At 41.4% G+C, this 23,712-nt stretch overlaps 1 protein-coding gene across 12 annotated transcripts in view; it reads right to left on the bottom strand.

The window, feature by feature from the left end:
• Positions 1-23,712, bottom strand: part of LOC124171645 (microtubule-associated serine/threonine-protein kinase 3) — an 831,728-nt gene that overhangs the window by 48,324 nt on the left and 759,692 nt on the right. For 2 of the 12 annotated variants that reach the window (XM_046550867.1, XM_046550868.1), the window contains exons 1-2: positions 9,168-9,241; positions 8,593-8,876 (exon numbers count right to left, since the gene is read on the bottom strand). The exons of the other annotated variants lie outside the window; for them this stretch is intronic. In XM_046550867.1, the coding sequence (XP_046406823.1) occupies positions 8,593-8,688 (96 nt within the window). In that variant the 5' untranslated portion in view covers positions 8,689-8,876; positions 9,168-9,241. Of the gene's footprint in view, positions 1-8,592; positions 8,877-9,167; positions 9,242-23,712 lie in introns of those variants that run through there. 12 annotated transcript variants of the gene reach the window in all.

The following is a 23,712-nucleotide window of genomic DNA, read 5'->3' as shown; positions in this document are numbered from 1 at the left end:
AGCCACCAAACTGACAGATCTACAACGACGAAGGCGCGGACAAATAGGACAATTTGGCAGCGGAACGAACATGGGCGTATTAAAAGGCGACTGAAATATGAACAGCGTCACTGGTGAACGCGAAGACGCTAAATATCTACCCGCACCCCAGCGCAAAAACTGACAAGAAAACCACCCGCGAGCGAAAGATTTCTGCAGCATCCTTATTACACGGTTGCGGGCTGGAGGTACCACTGGCAGATATTTCGTACCTCCGATTTTCTGCATATCCTGACGGACTAATTGTTAATTAGCGAGAGGGATGGGGGCGCCGTCATGCCAACGGAAAGTTTCTACCGTGTAGAAGCGGGTGGCGAAGCTGCAGCTGCAAAATTATCGCAGTTCATTAAACAGTGCTTTTAACTCGTTGGAGTCGGTGCACCAATAGACCTGGAATTAAACCCTACCCATCAGAAGCAAAACTTCCTCTACATCATGCCTACAGCCTAATTCAAAAATGATTAAATCAAGAAAGTTTATGAATGTACAATAATTGCTTTAGACTGATCTCTGACCATTTCGTTTAACAAACACTGATGCCTATAATAACCAAAATTAACTCATACGTATATAAATACAGAGGTTAATCATAATACATTGAGAAATACTTTAGACTCATATCCTCCCAATCCCGCTCTATACATCTAGATTTAAAGATTCCCATTATTAACAAACTATTATACTTTAATTTTATTTTTTGCAGATAGAAACTACTCAAATTGCGTGAACAATAAAAAAGCAACGAACACGTAATATCAGGACTATGAAGCACACCGAGTCGGAGGGCTACTAATAGCAAAAACTATTCAGCTATTGAAGCATTAGGCTGGGTGGAAAAAAATCGCATTCTGACAATGCCCTTGTGGATGACGGGGAATCATTAGTAATACGCCATGGTCTTCAATCATATGGGCCCATGGAGACAAGAGGGATAGGATCAGCTTTTCGACTCTCCAGTATTTATGTAGAAAATTTACGTTCCCTTTAGGTGATTGCAAAAATAGGTAATTGGGAAGAATCTAGGGTGATGGTGCCAGCTTTCTACCGGCGGAACCTTTGGGCAACAGACGTGTTCTGACCATGTCTACCGTGAAGTCGTAAACTAAGAGAAATTTGGGACGAATTCAAATCAAATCAACATTCAGTTCCCGTCAACACAGTCGCGATTTTACGCTAAGACTGCCGACTTTCTTCATGCCACGGCGATTAAATTCAAAGGCATCGGATCGATTCGGAAACGCGACAACACGTGCGAGGAAAATTCCGTGACAATCGATCCTTTATTGAATAATCGCAGATAAGGACACGTCACAGTTTTCGGTCGGTTTTGCTTAGCGGTCAATCCATCGTGACTCACAGAAGTACAGGGGAAGAACTTCAACATTTCCACACTGACATGGATAGAAACAATGCCAGTGGCGTAGCCAGGAAATTTGTTCGGGGGGGGGGGGTCCAAAAAAAGGGGGGGAAAAAATAGGGTAACCACTTTTCAAAATCTAAAAACTTCATTTTTCAAAGAAATGTTTTGTAAATTCATGATTTTTCAATATTTGGTTTTCTTTTGTGATGAAAACTACGCGAGCTTCTATATTTCGGGGGGTCAAAACCCCACGGATCCCCCCTCGCAACGCCACTGAACCACGTATGAGCAAATTCACATAAATTAAGCAAAAATAACGGAGTAAATAATATATTTCTACAGAGCAGGTGTCTTTAATAAGTGTTGTATTTTTCACGTCCATAGCGATGGTCTCAACTTTACTGTGTTCGTAAAGAGTATGTAGGCCACATTTCGTAACTTCTTTGTATCAGAGCAATACTACCAAAAAGGCTTTCACTGTCATAATTCAGGGAATAGCATTTGAAAATCCCTAATTTTATACGGGCTCTGATGGCAGTCGTTGTCTAAGCATGAGAAAAATGTTGATCGCTGCTAAAGCATTGCGTCATTTTGAAAAAAATGATAAAAAATTAAATATAAGCACATAAGCAAGCAAATTTTTTAATCATTATTAAGTTATTGCAACAACTGAAGTAAAATCAAATAAGAATTAGGTTATCCATATTATTGTACTCCAGTATAGCATTTTTTATTTCGCTTTTTCACGTCTATGATGGAAAACTATTTTTAAGCACTTACACTAAAAGTTTTTGTTTTGGATCGTTGCCACGTAATCAGCGCGCCGAAGGCGCGAATATTTGGGCAGTACCGACGAGACAAAAACTCACCCCAACCGCGTAACGCCAAACCTATAACCTTAACGGCCCATCCGACGGACGGAGTATTTTACTAAGCGAGTGCCCCATACACAGTACTCGAATAGGGATCGGGTAGCCAACAAAAACTCGCGACCGCCACACGAATTGTATAACGGCATCCTCGAATGCCAGGCAAAATCTTCTAGAGAGACGAATGCGTTGGTTTTCACTCGGTAATAAACAGCTAAGACGACGAGGATGACGCAGCTGATGAATAGATATCCGATAGCGTCAGTATTTTGAGATATCCTGAGCGCGTATAAAAACCAAAACAAATATTTGGTGACGCCACTCCAGCTTATTTGAGGAATACTCCTTTATCTCCACAAGCACCTTTCCTCCCTGAACACTGGATACACCTTTTGTAGATTCATGGCCAAACTCAAATCAATCTTGAATCTCGCCATTGAATTACATCATTTACGAGTTTCATTCATTTTGAAACGCCAACAAAACATTGCATGAGAAATAATCATAATCAATTGGTCGAATTAGCTTGCCATAATTCGAGCACTGCGCTACCGACAGAATCTGCACGCAAGCCACAGAACCAGTAAAACCACCATGACGCCGAGAAGATTTCAACAGCTGATTCAATAGATAGGTCCCATTATGAATCCTCACATGAGTTCATATTCTTATAAAAATGAACGGCGAAAAAGAGATTAAGCATGGAATTCATTATCACATATGTTTTTTGGAGTCATAATCCCACAACTTGAAAGATGGTTGCGAAAATTATGAAAAAATACTTTCATAGCGAATTTTGGCATTAAACCAGTCATCTGTGAGTGAATGCGACGGGAATACGTGGTTTTGTTAGCGGGGCTGACGGTAAGTAAATAGAAAATTCCCCCCTGATTAACAAAATTTGCTGGAAGAGAGCAAAGAAGTCTCGTGCGTGGTAGTTAGCATCTCACTCGTCATGAGGGCGCCACGGGCAATGCAATCGAAGGCAATAAAAACAAGAGAACTCGTGATGGCAGCACAATAGGCCAAATCGGATGACAGAAAATATTACTACATCGATATTCATATGAGAAATCTAAAAATGTTTTCAATTGAAATACTTTATGATGAATTTTCTCATAACCCTAATACTTCTCCTTCTTCGTTAGGATTTAATAAAATTTCCAAGTAAGAAAACGCTATCGTCGGAATCAGCCAATCAGATACTTCACGTGATCTTGGATTCCGCTATTTCAATCTTGGTCGCAAGCGGAGAAGCCGATCATCTCCCCAGTTAATATATATACCCTGTGGCTATTCCAAGGTGTGTTTCAAAAGCATGGAGAAACAGCAAAGAAAACGATTTGACGTTGAAGAAACATAGAAACTCATTGCATACGTCAGTGATTCCCATCGACAACAGAACTGTAAAATTGGTTTCATTAACCAATGTTAAGGACTGTAAAACTTTTTTTTTCACCGCGTAGACTATTCTCCATTTGGATCAACACAAGCTATATTTTCTTTCTGTTGCATAAGGCTTATCATTTTATTACAGTCTTATGTTGATTCACGCCAGCTAAAAATCTATTAGCCGAAAATTGAAGACGTTAAGCGATAATCAAAGAAAAATTACTACCTTTAAAAAGACCGATGAACTATGTAAACTCCCAAATGAAAATGTATTACTATTTCGCAAATTATATACTTATTGTAGGAGACGCACGACTCTCGTAAAGAATAAAAACCGAATCAGTGACTGTATTTCATTTAATGGATCTGTAGCGAGGTCTGTCAATAGTTTTTTTAAACAGTGTTTTCTCACTCGCACGGCAAAAGCGGATGGAGTATCCTTTTTATCTCATGGCGCATTGGCCACCTCATGGGCTAGACACCGTCACGCTGCGGGGGACCTCAAACAGCTTCCCGTCTGTTCAGCCTATAGTTCAGTTCAGTTCTCAGTCGAGACTCAAGGGAAGCACGACACAGCCCATCAAATACACCATATATCGACCCTGATTCATTTCATGTTGCATAGAGAATAATGGATTTAGTGGATTGCAGGATCAAGTCCCCGGTGTAATGTCCTTACAACACTAATTACTTATACGTGGAATATTTATGCACATACAATATTTATTCAAGTCAATTCATACGATATTCTGAGAAAGTAGAATAATTTTCGGAACGTACTTCCAGCTTTCATCCTCACTAGGGAAAAGAAGGTTTTCAGTGCTTATTTTTGGTGCTAACACGTGCTGGGGATAGGAAACTATCATTCCTTTCCCTAGTTGCTAAATGGTTTTGGACATAATTCTCCCAAAACATTGGCAGTCACTGGAGCAAATCCAATGAATAATATTCATTAACCAGGTAAAAACTATTCGTTTAACTTTTCATTATATGGAATTAGTGCTTTTCTACAATTATTTGATTTTACGATAGCTTCACCATATAAGGGCATCTTCAGGTGCATAGATGTTAAGAAACACAATGAAAATGCTTATTTATTCAGTTGTTTCTCGTCATATTTGCAGCTTAATGCTCGAATACTAATTGCTTATGGGGTAGAGGATAAGGCAAAAGGGTGAAAATAGCTGAAATGTGAAAACAGCCATAGTGGAAAAGCATAGATACTTAGTGAAAAAGCACCGTATCTCCCACGAAAGGCGAATTTTTCCAGCTTAAGGTTTGTTCATATTCTTTCCCAATAAATTCAGGATCAAGTTTTCGGAGAATTAACCTCATAACAATAGTTAAATAAAATACTGTTAAGCACTGGCAGTATTTTTCCAACTCAAGCAATCCGACAGATGACTTCATTATGCCTACAAAAGAACGATATTACTAAATTGGTCCATTACTGCTAATTATAGTCATCCCATGGAACAGCCATTCGAGGCGTAGGTTCCTCATAACCCCCAATCCAAACTGCCCGCCTCCGGCGCGTGCCTTTCGGCCAACGGCACGCCACGCCGCACCAGGGCTGACGCGTTTTTTTTCTGACGCGAGCGCGGGCCAAGATCTTTTGAATGTTTCGGCAGGTACACACTTTCCTCTTCGAAAACTCGAGCGCAGTTTCTCTGCCCCAGGGCAGCCTACGCCGGAATATAAGCCGATGGTATGCAAAGTTCGTCTTTTTTATTCCGGATTCTCGTCTCAAGTTTTTATTTGGATGGAAACCAATCATTCTACTGTCCGCAAACCGACACAAATGACTTCGACTACAACGCAAATGACTAAAATTGGAACGAAATAACTAAATTATCCCCGTAGTTACGTCGCACCCAGCATTCCCACGGTCTATCAAACCGTCTGATTGCAGATGTAATATTAAGGCCAGGAGGCGTTTCTCATATCCTTTAAAAACTGGTTTTGGCTTCACTTTGCGATATCGATTACAATTTTTGTTTTCGTCCAGAGTTATTATTTTAGCTTCAACCACTTTATTTCATCACAGCTCGAAAATGCTTCATGTACGCCATGTGAGTCCGTTAATTGCTCACTGGAGAGAGTTTAAAACACTGAAAGCAGCGTCAACCCTTTACGTAATTGGAACGTTGTATATATATAACAATCGCTGAATCATTAAAGCCACGCAAGGCTGATAAATGGGACGCAGGCACAAACATTAATGGAAACTTAACATGCAAAATAGGAGAAATTTTATTCGAGCTCATATTTCCCAAGGCAAGGTTTACTTTGAATTCAGAAAACTGAGTAATTTTTTGTGTATTGTACTATGAAACGAAAATCTTGTTCTGCCTAAAGTTAGGAAAAAAGGATGATCTAAAAAGTAAGCAAAGAAATAAAATTTCCAAGCACCGAACTAAAATATCGAATTGAAAAATATTAAAATAGAGTACAATTAAGATGAAATTGATTTCCAAGGGCATGTCACGCCTTTCATAATTAATTATATGGCGAAGAATCTCAACAGCGTTATTATTTACGGTTACATAACCGCGCAGCGAGAGAATACACCCTGCGGTGAGCCATGAAATGCCTTTAAAGCCGAAGAACTTTGCTACTGCACAGCAATGAAGATCTGCCCAGCCTGCATAGAATGAAGTCATTATAAAGAAAACCGCCTCATCCAACAATGAGAGTATGTTATCTACACATGTATGCAACTGCAGTAGACATTTTCCTCGGGTGTTCATCGAACGAAAAGATTGACGACATGAAGCTTCAAAATTCGTACGTAAAATTCACCAAAATGAAGGTAAATTGCGACAATACAAAATATAGTCACGGTTTGATGCTATACAATGTTTAATTAGGCTCATTTCAAAGAAATGAGTACCTTCGTTTTTCAATAATTAGATATTATTAGCCGTCAAGCACTTAGTTTTCCAAAAGTCGTACAAATGCATAGCATGTTATAATGCTAAAAACTACTTCCTTAAAAAAGATAAGTGGAAAGGAACTAGGTAGTGGAGAACAATTTTGATTAGAGAAATCCCTATTAAAACGCCGAAGCGGAGAGACAGACGAAAATAAACGAGATCGGGATGCATCAGCCGAGAAACTTCAAGAGATAATCATAGAGATCATCCATAAGCTCAATTATTATATCACCTAGGTACTAATTCATGAAGAATAGTGATTTAGATAACCTTGCTCGGTGTGTGGGAAGCAAATAAAATGAAACCGATGAAACTAGAAAGTCTCTAAATAAAAATAAATATGGTAATATTATTTATGTTATGAATCAAGTGAGATATGTATAGTTGCCACGAGAAAAGTACCACGAATATCAGTCCTTAACCATGCCAAGCAGTTTTAGCGCTCAAAAACCTTGGAATAAATAACCTTCATTCCATCAAGAAATTATAAAAATAGTGAGCGCAGATTACAGAAAGAGAACCAAAATTTTCCTTTAAACCAATCACATATGAAATAAGTCCTGGAGCAACTATCAAAACGGCCGTTCTCCCAATTTTTCATTTCCCTTAATCCTAAGAAAAAATTAAACTATTAGGACTTTCAGAGCGCAGGTTCGACACGAAAACACCCATGGAGCCTAATTCACACACACTAACTGCAAGTTATTTAACCAAAGTAAGCACAAAACAAGGGCTCAGCGGCGCAAGTGAAGAGATTTAGCACGTGAATATCGACATTCCATTAAACTCGCGCCCACAATAAAGTAAACACTACTCCCCCGATTACTTAAACTTTCCTTCTAAGAAACGCGCAAAATAAAACGGAACCGGCGGTAAACCCACGAAAATTCACCGAGCATTATGACACAACATCAGACGGAACAACGTAATCAGCGACATCATAAGACATAATGGTTTGGTGATGGCAATAGTCGAAGAACGTTAGGATGGCCAGATCGGCAAAGAATGAACTCGGAAGAAATACATGGAACAAGCGACGAATGATGAGAAAAATATTTCCGTAAGAGTAAACATTATCTGAAAAGAGAAAATAGACGACGCCCTATTCCACCAATATTATAGAATCGTTCACTGCTATTGTTAATGGCATATGGATTGATGGTGTACCCTCATTACAATCTCCAGATACAACCTTCACCTTGATAAATGGTGCAAAATATTTTACTCTCGAAGAGCAAATTACCATTGGATATGATTGAAGATTGAAATCTGGTTTTTCAGTGAATTAGTTTTCAGTTCTGACGGTATTGAACATAATCATATCGTTTTTACCACATGATCCGCTGTAAATTCATGGCGGCAATCGCCTAAAATGTTTTTGGAGCCACGAAGAAACTTATTAAAGGCATATCCACCTGGAATGCGGCACGTCAATGAAATATTGATACCCAGAAGTGGCCATCTCTGAATTAATCCAGTAATCCTCCTCAATGGATAATGTTTACCTTCAGATCAGCAGCAAATCCCTCACGACACTGACCCAAAACACCAAGAGATCCTCGAAAAAGACGAACGCCTTAAGGATTCAGCCGAAGATTGCAGGACGCGTTCCGTTTGAACCCTCCATTACTCCGTCGGGACTCGACGGAGGTCTGCGAATTCCAGGCGCTTTTCGCACCAGATGTAAAACTTCCCGGCGGATGTATACCGCCTAAACTTCAAAGCACTGCGACAGAACGAGCACATGGTGCGATCACGATAACACGAGCGGCTAGCAGCTTCGTAGCCTGTGCTGGAGAACACCACACCATGTTTACTCCCGGAAAAGAGGGCAAAGCGTCCAAAACTCCGCACCACATAACGCCCAGATGCCTCGAGAGGGGGCTGAACCCTTCTGGGACGTCCATCACTCACACGCACTGATCTGAGATGGACCGAAAAAAAAGAACACGACTTGCACGCCCAGCGGGGGGCGGCTGAGAATCTGGCGGCTCACCATGAGTCGATGGCCGCGGAGCGCGTAGCTCAGGTCTCCCTCCTCGACCACGAGCACGGACCCGTCCGGCTGCGAGAAATTGCGGCCGCAAGACATCGCTGCCGCCGCGGCTCCAACGTCAGGGCGGCGAAGTCGGGGCCAAGCCGGGTGCGCCGCGCGCGGCGGCCCGCCGTCTGGGAGGCGCCAGCGGTGCCGACATCTCCCCTCGGATGCAATCGCGGGAGCTATCTTCGCTGTGGCCAACCCGGCCGCTTCCAATGCGAACTATCCACCCTGCCGTAGTCCTGAACGATTCATCGAAAACATCGTCAAGCACCGCGATATCGGATGATACGTCGATATATATCGTTGTATCGACAAATATCGCGATACCTAACGACATTAAACACTGAAAATCGGCGATGTATCGTGCACGCGATAAAATCAAGTAATATATTCGTCAGATTATCACGAATATCGCAATAATTCTTCGCCCATCTCGATTTCATAGTGTGCACGATATATCGCCGATATCACGGGTATTAAAATCAATATATCGCGATATATGCAACGCGGGAGACACCGTCCAGGCCTACCGAGCACGTCTTCTCGCCGCTGGGGCTTCCGCGGGACGCCAATTGGGGAGGTGACGCCGACCGCGACTGCCGTCTCACTGAGGAAGTGCGCTCGGCGGGCAGCACGCTGCTATATCGGTCCCCCCTCCAGCCCTCCCTCTCCGCCCCCTCCACGAGACCCATTCCCCGGAAGGAAAGACGGGCCTCGGAGCGGAGACGGGTTCTGCAGACGCCGCCAAGCGCGCGTCTCGGTGACTCAGCCACCGAGGATCTCCTTAGGAGGGTGCGTAGAAGGGGGCTGGCTCCCCACCCCAAGGTTATGGGTTCGAACCCTGGCGGTGGTCGAAATATTTTCATGGATAGATTTGTTAGGTGCTACGTGGAGGGAACTTGGAGTGCAGCGCTCTGTTCGATGGATGAGGTCACCTTGACGCCTTTTCGTTCGATGGCTGAGGGCACCTTGACGCCTTTTGTTCAGAGCAGGCCTATGTCGACACCAGGTTCCTCTTGACCATTCCTCACTAACCCTTCCCGCAAAATGACTATTAGCAGTCGGTCGCCTCCCTAAAATATGTGCCAAGACATGACCATTACCGCGAATGGCACACGAGTGTCTTTGCAGAAGGAGACGCCGTTGTGGGACGCCTCCATCTCTGGGTCGTCCGAGCCTCTATCAGGCCACGGTGCTCGTCCCCGGGCATCATGAGGGATTGCCTCATTTTGGTCATCCGGGAGACTTTACTGACTGGCCATCGCCGAATGAAAAATAATTAAGCAATGAGCCAGCGTACTTAGGGTGAATATCGATAAGCTAACACAAACGCATCGCATCTTCTCCAAAGCGGACCTTCACAGAGACCAGTGAGTCCCAACTTGTACTGCCCTACTACGAAATAAGGACCTCGTATTTTTTGCACGTAGTTATTGATACTGGCTCTCTTAAACAAGTAATTACTTTTTAACCACCTTGAAAATGGAGGAATAGCGTGCGTTGGCCGGGAACGACCGAGATGAGGTTTAAGATGTCTACAAGTGGTTGAAGAAATCATACACTCCGACAAAGATCTGGTAATCAAATCCTCATAAATTTCTTCGGATAAGCACTGGGCGAACTCTTCCTCCTTGACCCATGTTTCGACGGGCGACTCGCCAGCCTCGCGCTGAGAAACCGTCATTAGACATTGGAGGTTAATGGGCGTGACTTCAGAGGAACTGTGATTACGGAGAAGATGTCAAGTTGTATTGTTAAGGATTCCACGAATCAGAATCAATTTGAAAGCGAGTGGGACACTCGGGTTAATCCCATGTTGCCATTTCAATCGAAATATCTAACACTTTAGTGGTTTCGAAGCGTTCTTTAAAACGAAAGTCTACTGAGTGGCCTTACAGGCCTTGATTTCAACAGAGAAATTTAACTAAGGGAAGGAAAAGACAAATAATGATTTAATGAGGAGTATCAACTAAAGAGTACATACATCAGTGCTAAATGAATGTCAATCAGGAATCAGATATAAGAGTGAAGGATAGCGGGTATTTAATTGAGGAAATAGGAAGATTATTTACTATCCATAAGGCGTAAAGATTACGCCTGTTAACTTGCCAAGCGAGAAAGAATATGACTTGGGACGGGAGTAAGGAATGAAACCAAATTTAGATCCTTAGTCTGAGTCATGTACGCGTTATGTAAACATTAAGTTCGAAGGCAGAGGGCATTTTTCTCTACATTTACGAGCAGTAACATCTCGAATTTGTAGTTGGAATTTATATACTAGTAAACAATAATTGCCATGAGAAAAAATTCCCCTGGACCGGGAATCGAACCACGGACCTTTGGCTTTTTTTCTCATGGCAATTCTTGTTTATTTCACCGCCGTTCACGCGGCAGGGTTTGAAATATTAATATACTAGTGTTTCGACAGAATATATTACGTCCATAATTAACGAAGTTTTCAGCATGGGGAGCAACTATCTTTTGAACCTCAATCCAGGTCAGCGAACCGTGCCGTGATTACCAGAGCCATAACAGGAGTAAACGGCACTAAAATTCTGTTTCCTTATAATCAGTAGAGCATCATCTGGATGAGGTCATTGCCCTTTAACAAACTTATTAGTATCTTAGAATAGTCAAATATTCAAAAAGTTACCATATTGACTGAGAAAGGAGAGAAACTGCAGCATAACAAAAGCAGAGATAACACCAGAGAAAATACTCCATAGCCGCGCGCTAATACAATTGGAAAATGAGATTAAAATGCACGAACCGAATATTCCGTAAGGATAACTTCCTGAAACCTAATAACTGGGCTTGTTCCCCGACTGCTAACCCAATATTTCTTCAAGAAGAATAACCCTTCTTGGAAAGAAAATAATTAGTCATGAGGCTTACTTAAATTGGCTCTAATCACAAAGATACAAAAAATACGTTTGCTAGTATGTGAGTGAGTAAATCGCTCGTCACCCAGGAAAACAGAGATGGGAAATCGGAAATTCTCCCTGGATCCTCGCACTAACTCGAGAAGGGATACTCCTTCCCAGGAACATTTCCTGGATGCCTTATGAGGATCTGTAGGCGGTCAGCGGCATCTTTTTTGCCTTCTTGTGCCAGTTTTGCACGAGTGAAAGGCGTTGTACTCAGCTAGGAAAATGTGTTTATTATTTCCAGCAGGAGGTGATGAGGGATAACGATACGACACAAGCGAGGCTACGCCACACACGTTCTTGAGTCCTACCATGCGATTCACACCGAAGCGCCTCTTAGCATCCCAAGGCGAGTTGATTGATAGCCGCGGATTCATCACGAGGCTATTTTTTTGTGTTCAACACAACGCCTTACTAGAACGAAGGGCATGGAAAGTCCCCGACTGGCTTCTCTCGCTTGTCCACTAAGAAATATGTGTCACCAACATATAATGGAAATTATTGACCAAAAGATTCTCGATATTTGTGACTGCCAATCTATCCATAAGTAGAACGCTGCAACAATGTTCGTGGACGGTTTTCGATAGGATAAAGTTTTCAGTCGATAATCGTCAATTTCCGATTCTCAGCAATTGCCCAATATTTGTGGAGTAACGTCAGTTGATGTAGTTGTGTGTCAACTTAGTAGTCCCTAGCTAAAACCATTGTTCACCGAAAATGTGCGAACGAATTTCATCCCACCATGCGAAACAAAAACAAATAATGCTTTGGTAAAAAATACATGTCCTTTAAATTCTATAAAAAGATATTACCTCTTCGGAAAGAGAAACTTCCGAATAAAGTCCACAGTTCTCATAAGGACTCCAATTAAAGGGGATTCAATATTTTACCAAGTTCCTACGGGTGCATATGAATTACTTTTCTGAAACTAATACAGAGTTTTCAGCAAGTTTTTCCATAAGTTTGTTGTCACTGTAAGGCCCCACCACATCGAATGCGATACATCTCAAGGCATCGATGTTTCTCTTCACTTTTTGTTAAAATGTACATTATGCTATCGGAAGAAGACATTTTGGAAATAAAAATTATCTCCAAAAGAGAAACGAACATGGTGAAGGAACAACTCACATCAGTTTCCAAATAGTGCCGGCGGAAACCTACTAAATAACCAAAATTTAAAATTACGAAACTTATAAATTTTGTAAATATTTCACCATTTTCTCTTGCAACTGGCCTTCACGCTACATTGCTGGAGAACATTTTCCAATGGAAAGAATCGACGCTATTCTTTCCTGGACGCCCCCAGCACAGGTGAAAGCGGAGTGTGGGCAGGCGGGAGGTACCAGGGGGCCGGGTGGGGGGGACCCGAGGCGAGGGCCCGGAAGCTTGCTCACCGCCGAGGCGCGCCACAAAGAAAAAAGACACCTCTCTTCGGACCGCACACAATTGTTGCAGAAATGAGTCAGATTAGAATCCACCCAATAAATTTGTAGCCGGGCAAAATTATTCGTTACGATGATGGATCACTCCCGCTTAACAGGTCGCAATTCGCCTTTCTTCATAGTATCTGATGATGATTGAAAGGCAATCGAAGCACATGCTGTGGGCTGCTAAATAAAATTATCGGGCAGTACGATATAATTGTGTATAATTCGAAAAGCTTGATGCATAACTTCTCCTTGTTAGCTTTACGAATGAAGTAAAGTCTTTATTGATATATCGATAGAGATATCGTGGACCAACATATCGAATGATAAACAAAGATCAAGATTGTAAAGCAATAGAAAGACGTGTTGTGAGCTATTAAACAAAATTAATGGGCGGTACGATATCTTTGTTATCATTCGATATGTTGCTCCTCGATATCTCTCCGAATAAGTTGATTTTATTAAACTTCCGTTGCCAAAAACTTCCGTTGCCGTCGTTTTTTATGAAACACCAATTTCATCTTATTACTTAGTATCATTCGCCCGTATCTCAAAATTAATATATTTACACCTGAAAAAATACTGAGATAAAATTTGAGATAAAGGCGATTGTTAAGTCCACTTACAAATGTCACTTTGGAGGTAACTAACAATTAGAGTACGTTGGGGAGAAATACTCATCCCATACCAAACACCCTAGAAGAGGCTTTCAGGACGTCCTGTAGCAATAGGTATATTTAAGGTCAACTATGCAAGACAGTACCATTCGTTTTAATGAAGTAATACTTCATGAAAATAACCAATGGAGCAGGAATATTGCGTTCTTTTCAAGGCATCTTTTGAAAACTTGTTGAATGAAGTAGATTGGACGATAATACAATAAATTAAATAGATTCAAGAAAGGAGAGGTTCAAATACTAATTTTAACGCGAGCGATTGTTGGTTTCACAAAACGTCAATATACCGTCGTTTTAAGCCAAGCCTCCCTCCATGGACACAGTAGTTGCGTCAAAGATAAATGCAAAAACGAATACTTGCCACTGAAGTACTTAGGTTGCACCGCAACCTTCCTTAAACTTAGATTTAAGAGTGGCCATCGGGGCCATCGAAAGGCAAGTGGTGAATATTCTTTCTAAGGTGTGTTTCCTCGTATACACGTTTATGATCAACCTGCGATATCTATACAATTCAAAATGAAGACGCATCAATTTCTATCAACAAATGAAGTGTACACAGTCACATACAACTTTGGACGAGAAACAGAATTTCTGACGTAAACACCCATAGTTTTAAAGAAATAGCGATGAAGAATGGTGCATTATTCCTCATCTACTCCTTATTGACTAATGCAGGAGAATGCAGTCCTAAGCGATAAGCAAAACATCAATTTTGAATAGTAAAGCTTTATCTGGTGAAACATCCGCAAGGGAGGGAGCAGTTGGTGAACAAAGACCACATTTCCAGCAAGTGATTAGCCGAGCCAGAGCATATTGAGGCAGGACGTTGAGAAAATTAAACGGAAGTGGCTGAGATAACTAACATACCTACTGTCACTTTGATTTTTGCAAACTACTTTGAATAAAAACATATTTTATTTACATCGAAAATAAACATCCATGGCTATGTTTTTGGTTAGTAATTAATAAATGTTCTTTTCAAGTCCTCACCACTAATAAAATTCATATATACACGTTAGTGGGAATTTTGAGCATTCGTGATGAAAGGACAAAGCTTAGTAGTTAACTCGGAAATTTATTGAAATCGCACATTGGGTTTCACCGCTCGGTGGCATACTTATGAGCACATGGTGATGTCAGTAGAAAAAACAAAGTTTTGTCCTACCATCCCAAATCCTTTTAACTAAGGTAGGAAAATGCATAAATATTGACTTTAAGACTGTGCAATAAAATTCCTAGCTGAACAATTAACAAGAAATCGTCAATGCTGTCTACTGAAATAAACCATTAGTTAATATTGATTACATCTGAAAGAAATAACCTGATAGGCTTTAAGGAAGCAATGGGTGTTTCAAGCTGTTAAAAACAGAAGAAGTAAATATTCATAGGATCTTTTAAATTCTTCATTATCAAGATTCGAAACAGATCCTTCCCGTGGCCTCAACCTAAGGATTTGTGTCGCCTTTATTTTCGTGCCTTTCTTTGAGAGCCGCCGAGATCAGCTAATTTCTTTTTCGCCAAAAAGTTTCTGCAGAAAGTTATTTGTAAACGAAGATCGCGCAACATTAAAGAGAGATTTCCTTCAGGGACCTTGGGATGGGAAAGCGGCGCCCGCTGGTAAACACACACAATCCATTTCCATACACGCGCCGCAGAACTTGCTCATGTCACTGTTCCAGGGAAGACCATTTTTAATGCTTCGGAACCAAGGGGACCCACTACCGTTGGATTCGACTCTCTGTTTGAGGGAGAAGTTAGCGTGTTGTTACGGGGAGAGGCCATCCGAATAACCGGGACCTCTGGCCAGCCGCGCCGGACGGCTGCAGACGTTCAGATGCAGACGGCGCGGCGGGCCCTCGTCTTGAGGAGCAACCGATCATCTGCAAATTACCGTGGTCTTGCATGGTTATTACTTTACTCACTGAAGGGATTGCTCGAAATTCAAATTGGGCCGGATTTGGACATTTTCTTTGGGCAAACTAACTTGATTGCTTCAAACGAAATACCTCAGAAAAAGTACGCGGATTAAAAATCTTGATTCATGGAACTGCTTTTGAGGCTGAGAAGACGGTGTGAAATAGGAGAAGGGTACTCATTAGATGTACAGCGCAGTTTTGCCATCCCCGCAAAACTTTAGCGACATCAGGATTGGATAAGTGTATGGGGGCATATTAACAAATGTGTTCATTACAAGAACAACACCTAGGTTCAATTAAACTTGGGAAAATCAACTATTTACAAAATATAATTCTGATGTCGCCACTATTTTTTGCAACCGGCCATCAATTCTATGAAAACAAAGTCGGGAATAGCACATCGCAACGTATGAAATATGTATATATTAGATATATGGTGACAAACTTCAACAGGTGCCTAACACTTTTATGATCGTGTCAACATTCTCTTTAATATAGAATTTCAGTTATGAAGCTTAGCACTGTTTTACCCGTTAATGAAATATTAAGGACATTGAATACATTCGACTTCTACACGATAACGCACCTTTCCCAATTTCATACTTAATTTGCAATATTTGTTGGAAGTTGGGACATGTAGCGGTGAGGAATCGACAGCAAATTCAAGTTTAGTGCCCTTACATACGTCCATCTCATTCCCAACCCGGTTGCTGTGTTTATCACAAAATGCATGGTATAAAATAATGTTGAAAAATTAAAACAGTAATGTATAAAAATTAGACTCGAATTCGAGACACATTACAGAGGATATGACCTTCGAGGGTCATGGAGATACGAGAAAATAGCTTGTTGGTCTTTACTCGAGTTCCAGCGCTACGCGTGGAGGATGGATGAAAAGGAGAATTGGAATGACAAAATCACAAATCACGCAAACCCTGACGGGTATGAATATATATTCATACTGTCCATTTGTCTTTTCATTTTCCTTTTACTAAATCCAATGCTTGAGAAGAGGGAGTAGGAAGAATTTCATGAAAGATAATCACAAGCATTTAATTTTCTACCTTACTCCATTTCCCATTATTGTACAGTAGATGGGGGCGTCAATACTGTCTTCATCTTTTGGTTTTAGCGCACCACCTTGAGCAATCATTTACATTTACCCTGAGGGTGGTACACGCATCCCATTGGTGGGACATAGACATTTTTCACTACATCAATAAAACCCTTATATAGGCCTCCGTGGGTGATTGCTTGTGGGGATACAGGTCTTCCAGGCTTGACTTCGCGTAGGTCCATTACTTCGGACGACAGATACGCCAGGGTTTCACACGACTTCTTCACTCTCGTGACCTGAAGAAGCTGAGAGCAACCCTGGAAAAACTCGTCTGAAGAAACGAATCAAAGCTGTGCCAAGCCCGAATGACCTGTTTCTTCACGGACTTCAATACAAATTTTATTTAAGGAAAAATTTCCCTCAAAGGCCCTCAAAGACGGCCGCCGACGGTCCCAAACTCAGAGTGAGATAATCCCACATATATTCTGAAGTCCCAAAGATGGGGTAAGACGGCATAGTGACGGCGCGCGGAAACTTCAGTCTTGTCCGCGGGCAAGATAAGCGCGGCACAGCCCACCGGGGAAATGCAGAGCAAGATAAGGCCCTTTATGGGATCGGGTAGTAGAGATGGAGACAGCGAAGGCCTAGCATTTCACTTCCGGCGCTAGCCGTCACAAGCGGCCGCTATAACTCTCTGTATTGAGGACGGAAGCTCATTACGCTCGATTCCGCAGCCATTATATTTGCCCTTGCCGAAGAGTAACCAAGATAGAACCACGATTTCATCAAACAAGCAGCAAACAAAATAGTTTGCCTTCCGTCTCTAACAGGAAGGGCAAGAGGATAGTCCACCCCTTCCATTAACTGATCTGTTAGAACAAAACCCCTTCCCGCTAGATAACATTCCGGAAAACGCCTGTATTTCTACACAGAACCAGACCACCTCCACCCTTCATGTATTTTCGATAAGAAGGTTTGACTAAACATTTGCTCGGCCGTTTCTCTTGTGCGCGAGGATTTTGAGCGTTGAGTGGCAGAGACGCGTCTGATTGAGTAAGGGGCGTGCAATCGTGATGGAAGGTAAGAAGAAAATTAGAGCATCTTGATGGACCCATTAACCTGCATTTGATCGCGTCCAAAGCAAGCGAGATAATTGGTGTTTGCGCTTCAGTCGTGAGCGAGAAAGGAATTAAAATCCAAGGTATTAATGTCAGCAACCCCCTCCCTCCCCACAGCCAGCAATTCAACGAAACTCCCGGGGCCGTGGCGTCATCACATCAACACGCGGTTCAGGCAGCTCGCTATTACCCCGTCCTCGGACAGGTTAAGATACATTCTCCTCTGCGAAAGGGTAGGAACTAGGAGTTTTGTAAGGTGGGGCAAAGATCAGTTTCCCGCCCCCCTCCCTTGATCCCCCGTCGCTCCTTCCCTACTCCTTCCACACCACTAAAACGTAATACATACGTAAGCTATTTTTCAGATGCGCTAGTTGAAATTACACACCGTAGGTTTCCTATAAATATTAATTTTGTTTAATAATTTATAAATTAATAAATACTGTCAAAAAATTTAAGTAGATAAATTAGGTAACTTTTATTTAATATACTTTTCAAATTTTTTACCACCCCCTGAAATCTGCCGCCTGGGGCACGTGCGCCGTCGGTCCCGCCCAAGTTGCGAGCCTGCTCCCTGAAGATGGTTGCTAAGCAAACTGAAAAATCGATTTCGGAGAGCCTATTTCCTATTATAAATGGCTTTGGAACATACCATTCCAATTTTCAAGATTTAAAGCGTTGATTCGGCAAATATTTTTTCAACTTAGGCATCCACAAAATATATAATACCTTCCAACAGAACTGCAAATTCATTTTAACATGGAAGGCGCAGGAGACGAAGCATATTCTACTTTGGCAGCGGCAGAAGAAGGATATCATTCCATGAGGTTTCTTCTTTAATATAACATGTTTTCATAAGGCAAGAGCGCCGCACTAAGAGTTTCCGCGCCAAGAGCAGTTAAATTTAGCCTTGACGCTGTTACCTCTTCGTTGAATGTCAAAACCTCGCATAGAATTAACCGGCGGTGTTTTGTTCTTCGGGGTTCGAATTGAATTAGGCTGAACTTCCCACGGAATGCTTTTTCATCGTCTTCAGGGCTATTTGATCCTCACCGCAAGTAATTCGCTAAAAAATGCTTCGAGCGAGCAGAGACAGTGCGACAGCTACAATAAGAATTAAGGAAGGCACCGCTACAGATCTGAAGGCTACGCGCAAGGCTTAATTGTTTCAGGAATTGATAGCAACATCTTTCAGGTAGACATTTTGGATTCTCACTTAATATCCACTTCCTGCAGAAATAGTTAAACGAAAGAAATAGATTGCGGAACGAATAAGGATAAAAATATCTTTCCATCAACGGTCGATAAAGGGAAAAAGCATAAAAATTAGACAGTATATAAAGACAACGCACAGGATTTTAAGGGTTCTTTTAACTCTCATTGTTTACTACTTCCGGTTGCAATAATTAACGAAATATGAAGTAAACATACACAAGTATAACAATTACAACAACAATCAATAAAAATACGAAGGAATAAAATAAATAAATAAATGAATAAATAATAAAAAAAATCCGTGACAAAGTGTATCGCTTCCGATCGGATCGGGAGACGGGAAGTAAGCCGCATTATTTAGCCCTCAATGTTCACGGCGAAAGCAAGTTAAAATAAAAGTAATTCTTTAACGGCACATAAAGGCAGAACAATAATCATTCGGTGATCCAATACTGAGGCTAGTTAGGATAGGTGAGAGTAGAGCTAACCCCGGATTGTGCCGCACACATTCAGAGTAGAGGTATTCATCCTTTCCTCTGAACCACATTTCACTTCGACAACTTTATTTGTGGGTGCCTGAAAGCTTCACCCAGGCCTTGAACCCTGAACCCTGGGATCAGTAACCTCACGTGCAACCCGCTTAGTCACCACGCTCCCTCGCTTGGTTATGGTATTGGTGAAAGTGAAAATGTTTCATTAATAATGTCGGCTTCCCACGCGTGGAGTCGGGTTCAAATCCCGGCGGTGGTAGAGAATTTTCAGAGACTGCCCGATCCCTGCTTGAGTGTTGTGTGGAGGATATTTCAAGCACAACGTTAAACCCCGGTCCCTTACGATAAGAGCAGGCAAATTCCGACGTCGAGTTTCTCTCCACACTTCCTTCCATAGCCTTCCCTCATGACGTAAATCACCTTAGCTGTCGGCCGCCTCCTCCAAATACCATACCATACCTTAGCTAATAACGTGCTAATATTTGAAAGAAGTACTCCAATAGCGATAAGAATATCGTTAAACGGCCGGAATGCCCACCACGCACCAATGGGGTAGTTTCCTTCAAAAAAGAAAACGCAGGGCATTGATTGCGATTCGTTACCCACCATTAGTGTATTCATAATATACAAATTATTTGATTTTAGAAACCCCAGTGTAGACGAATGGCAATGGTCAATTTTAACTGCATTTGAAAAAGGCCAGATTGGCGCCCATGCGATGCCACTCCACGAGACGTCACAGGGACCTAGTTTCAATACGAGTAGATAGGAGTTTTACATAGACTAAGATTACCAATGCATGCATGAGGGACATAGCTAAGGGAAACATGTCTTAATAATCACCTATTAAAACTGCCTACGGTCGGAAAGTTTCCTTCGTTTGATTAGGTATTACTAATCCTTATTTAAGCCAAGCGCTACCTGCTAGCAGGGTACTCTGCTACCTGGTAGCAGCCTGCATCGTATCGGGGCTCAAAGCCTCGCTCCAAGGTTACCTAACCACGGCGACAGCTGGAACCAGAAATACGTCACACGGGATTTTCCCAGCATTCCTACTTAGCCGTCGCAAATTTTCACTTTTAGTTTAATCGCGAAAAATATATATCGGCATTTAAAAATCTAAGAGCATGAAATGCCTACTCCAGGAATCATAATCTTTCGATTTAGGCAATAAAAAAAATAGGAAACCACCCTATTAGAGCAGCTCGCAGGGTTGTGCGCATATGAAAGAGGAGGGAATGCAATCGGTGCAAAACAAGGGCCGTGGCACCAGGGGCGGCCCACGGAGCAGCGGCCACTTGTCGAGTTGAGGTCAGCCGTGGGGAGAGATGTGGGTCGGCGTCCCGCAATGCGGTCTCGCCCGCCATCCCCTTAACGACTGCTCCTCGATGCAAAAGAGCGGCCCTTGGCGAAAATAAGAGATGCTGGGAGAGAAATAATATCCAAGGAAATCGCTACCGGTACCCTCTTGAGTCGATGCGCGGAAGAGCGACTTTCGGCTGAGGAACAACCGGCGAAGACTGAAATGGATGTGCCTCAGATCACGTGATCAGACAAGATGGTCAATTGGCATATTCCAACGATTTCATTTGTTCGCACGATTTTCATGGCAATTGAAATTTTTTCAATTAAACTAAATAGTAACGAAGTGAGCCATCGTGATTTTAAGCATTCGTTGGTATTTAATTTGCCTATTTGCTTCATCATTACCAAGTCATTGTTAAAAATGCTATTCAACAATTCAAAATCTGAAGCCTAATGTGGACTGATGTGTTTTCATGAATAGTATAATTTTAGTTAGTCATAAACGTCAGCCCCACACAATATTTCCGGTAATGATAACCCTTTTTCGTTAAAACATTCTTACATTAATAAACATGCTAAACCTCTCGTTACCCGCCTCCCTGACTATTCTCCGGATTACACACAACCTACTTACGAACAATAAAACAGATTACTTTTAGAGCATTTATGCACGGAGAAATATCCTATTACCATTAAGTAAGCATCATTGTTCAAAAGACTTTGGAGTTTCAATGAAAATTGCAAAGTCAGTAAAAATATTATCTCGCGGACGCTAAATATAATATTTATTGGGATAAAAAGCTTTACATTGGGCTTGAGCAACGTTGAGCGACGTCTGAAGATCCACATCCAATGAGCTTCCCGCAGGTCACCTCATTGACGTGTGCCGACTATGTCATCCATCACAGTGTCAAAAACGGGTGAACTTTTTATCTACGACGAGCAACGCAATAGCTATTAGGATGTGGCGCTTGGCAACGGACCAGGTGTTTCCTGAATCAAAAATGGGAAAGACCTCTTTGTAGAGCTCCAATGGCGCTTTACTTGAAAAGTGGGACATTCTGAACTTTATATTTAAGCCCCACGGCATTGAAAATAAAAGTGAGAAAGTGATAAGTTCCGAAGTAACAGAGGGAGTAGGAAAAGTTATGAGTAATTGAAAATGAAAATGTATGCTTATCAGGTTCTGTTAATAACATTTTGTCATTACTTAATTTGATAATTCTAAGTTAAAAATACATTAACTTTACCTGAACTCAAGACAGTGAACACTTATGAAAATTTCTACATATTGAGATTTTGGAAATTCACTCGACACATTAATGCATAGAATACATAAAGTGATCAATAAAAACGGCAGGGATGAGATCAAGGTGTTCGGAAATTTAAGAGCCACAATTTTTCCGGACGATTAGCATCAATTCTAATCCACCCTTAAGAGCGGAATAAAAATAGAGGCGATAGTATGCACTCAAAAAGGGTGAGTGGGAAAGAGTACTTTAGCAAATCTAAAAACAGCATCGCACAACGAAGTTGATAATTTGGACCAGCAGAACCAGGCCTTATGTATAAGTAAACGATATATTTAGCATAAAACCAAAAGCGGTTATAAAGGGTAGTATCTTTGTGCGTTTTCACGGATTTAGAGAAATTCCATCGGAAAACAAGCTAGTAATAACATTATTTAAAACGGAGTTTCCACTTTAGGACCACTTCCTATATAAAATATTTAAAATTATAAAAAATGCATCAAAATTTATTTTGAGAAATGCAATTACTTGAATAGATTTACACCTTAATTTACCAAGAGAGATAGTAAACATTTGATTCCTACCATTTGTTCTCCCCATTGCTTTTTGTTAAGCTGAGGATTCAACCAATTTTAATCAATTTAGTTATCACCTCTGAAATACTTCACTAATCAAAATCTTCTCACTTGAAGACAAAGCGGTTTAAATACTACTTACGACACTAACTGAAATGTAATATTTTCAAGTAAAAAAATTAATAATGAAGCAAGGGAAGGCAATTCATCAGCCTATAAGGAGAGTGATTCGATGAACCGCTACGTATGCTGCGAAGGAAGCTACTTATATTAAAAACATTAGGTTCCTTTCAGGATACCAAAAAAATAACGAAATACATGCGATAGGTAATACAATTTAGGATTGAAGGGGTTTTTAATCAATTTAGTTAACATCTCTGTAATCCTTCATTAATCAAAATCTTCTTACTTTACGTCAAATAAGTTTGAACACTCTTTTCCAGTGATACCACACCAGTTGGATTTAAATATAGACTTTCGAATGACAAACACCATTCTCCACGAGAGATATACATGGAGCATGATTGAGCTGGCCTCATGGAGACATGAAGTTAGGAACTGATGTCAAACCTCTCGCCACGGTCATGGATATTATTTGAGATATCCTCCTAGGCTGAAGATTTGACACGCTCATGTCATCACTCACCCTTGGCCTCAACACTCGAAACTGGAACTGCGATAAAAAAAACGACGCTGACATCATCATTTCACTCAGCTCCAGACTTGGTTATATCAGGAGGCCGTTTTCCACTTTAGAGAAATGCAATTTGATTGAAGCTAGGGGTCCTCATGCGCCTCTTTATCGAATCAAATTTAAAAATGAAGAAATGATCATGTGGATTTTTTGAGAAAAAGAAGATCAATCGTGGCCAAGGATTTAGAACCTTTTCGTATGCATTCTCTGTAGTATGCTCCTCTACGGTGGCGAGGCATGGACAGTGAGCGGAGAAATCAAGGGTAAGGCCTTCGAAATGTGGTGCCACGGAAGAATCACGAGGACAAAATGGAACGACGGCGTTGGTAATGAGAAAGTCCTAAGGAGAGTAGGAGAGAAGAGAAGCCTCATGGAAACCTTGACAAGAAGACGGAACAACCATGTAGGCCATATCTTGAGACGTGA

This window comes from Ischnura elegans, chromosome X, assembly GCF_921293095.1.
Source record: "Ischnura elegans chromosome X, ioIscEleg1.1, whole genome shotgun sequence".
In the NCBI taxonomy this organism is placed as follows: domain Eukaryota; kingdom Metazoa; phylum Arthropoda; class Insecta; order Odonata; family Coenagrionidae; genus Ischnura; species Ischnura elegans.
The sequence above is the reverse complement of the archived record's forward strand: the minus strand, read 5'-3'. Positions and strand labels throughout refer to the sequence as shown.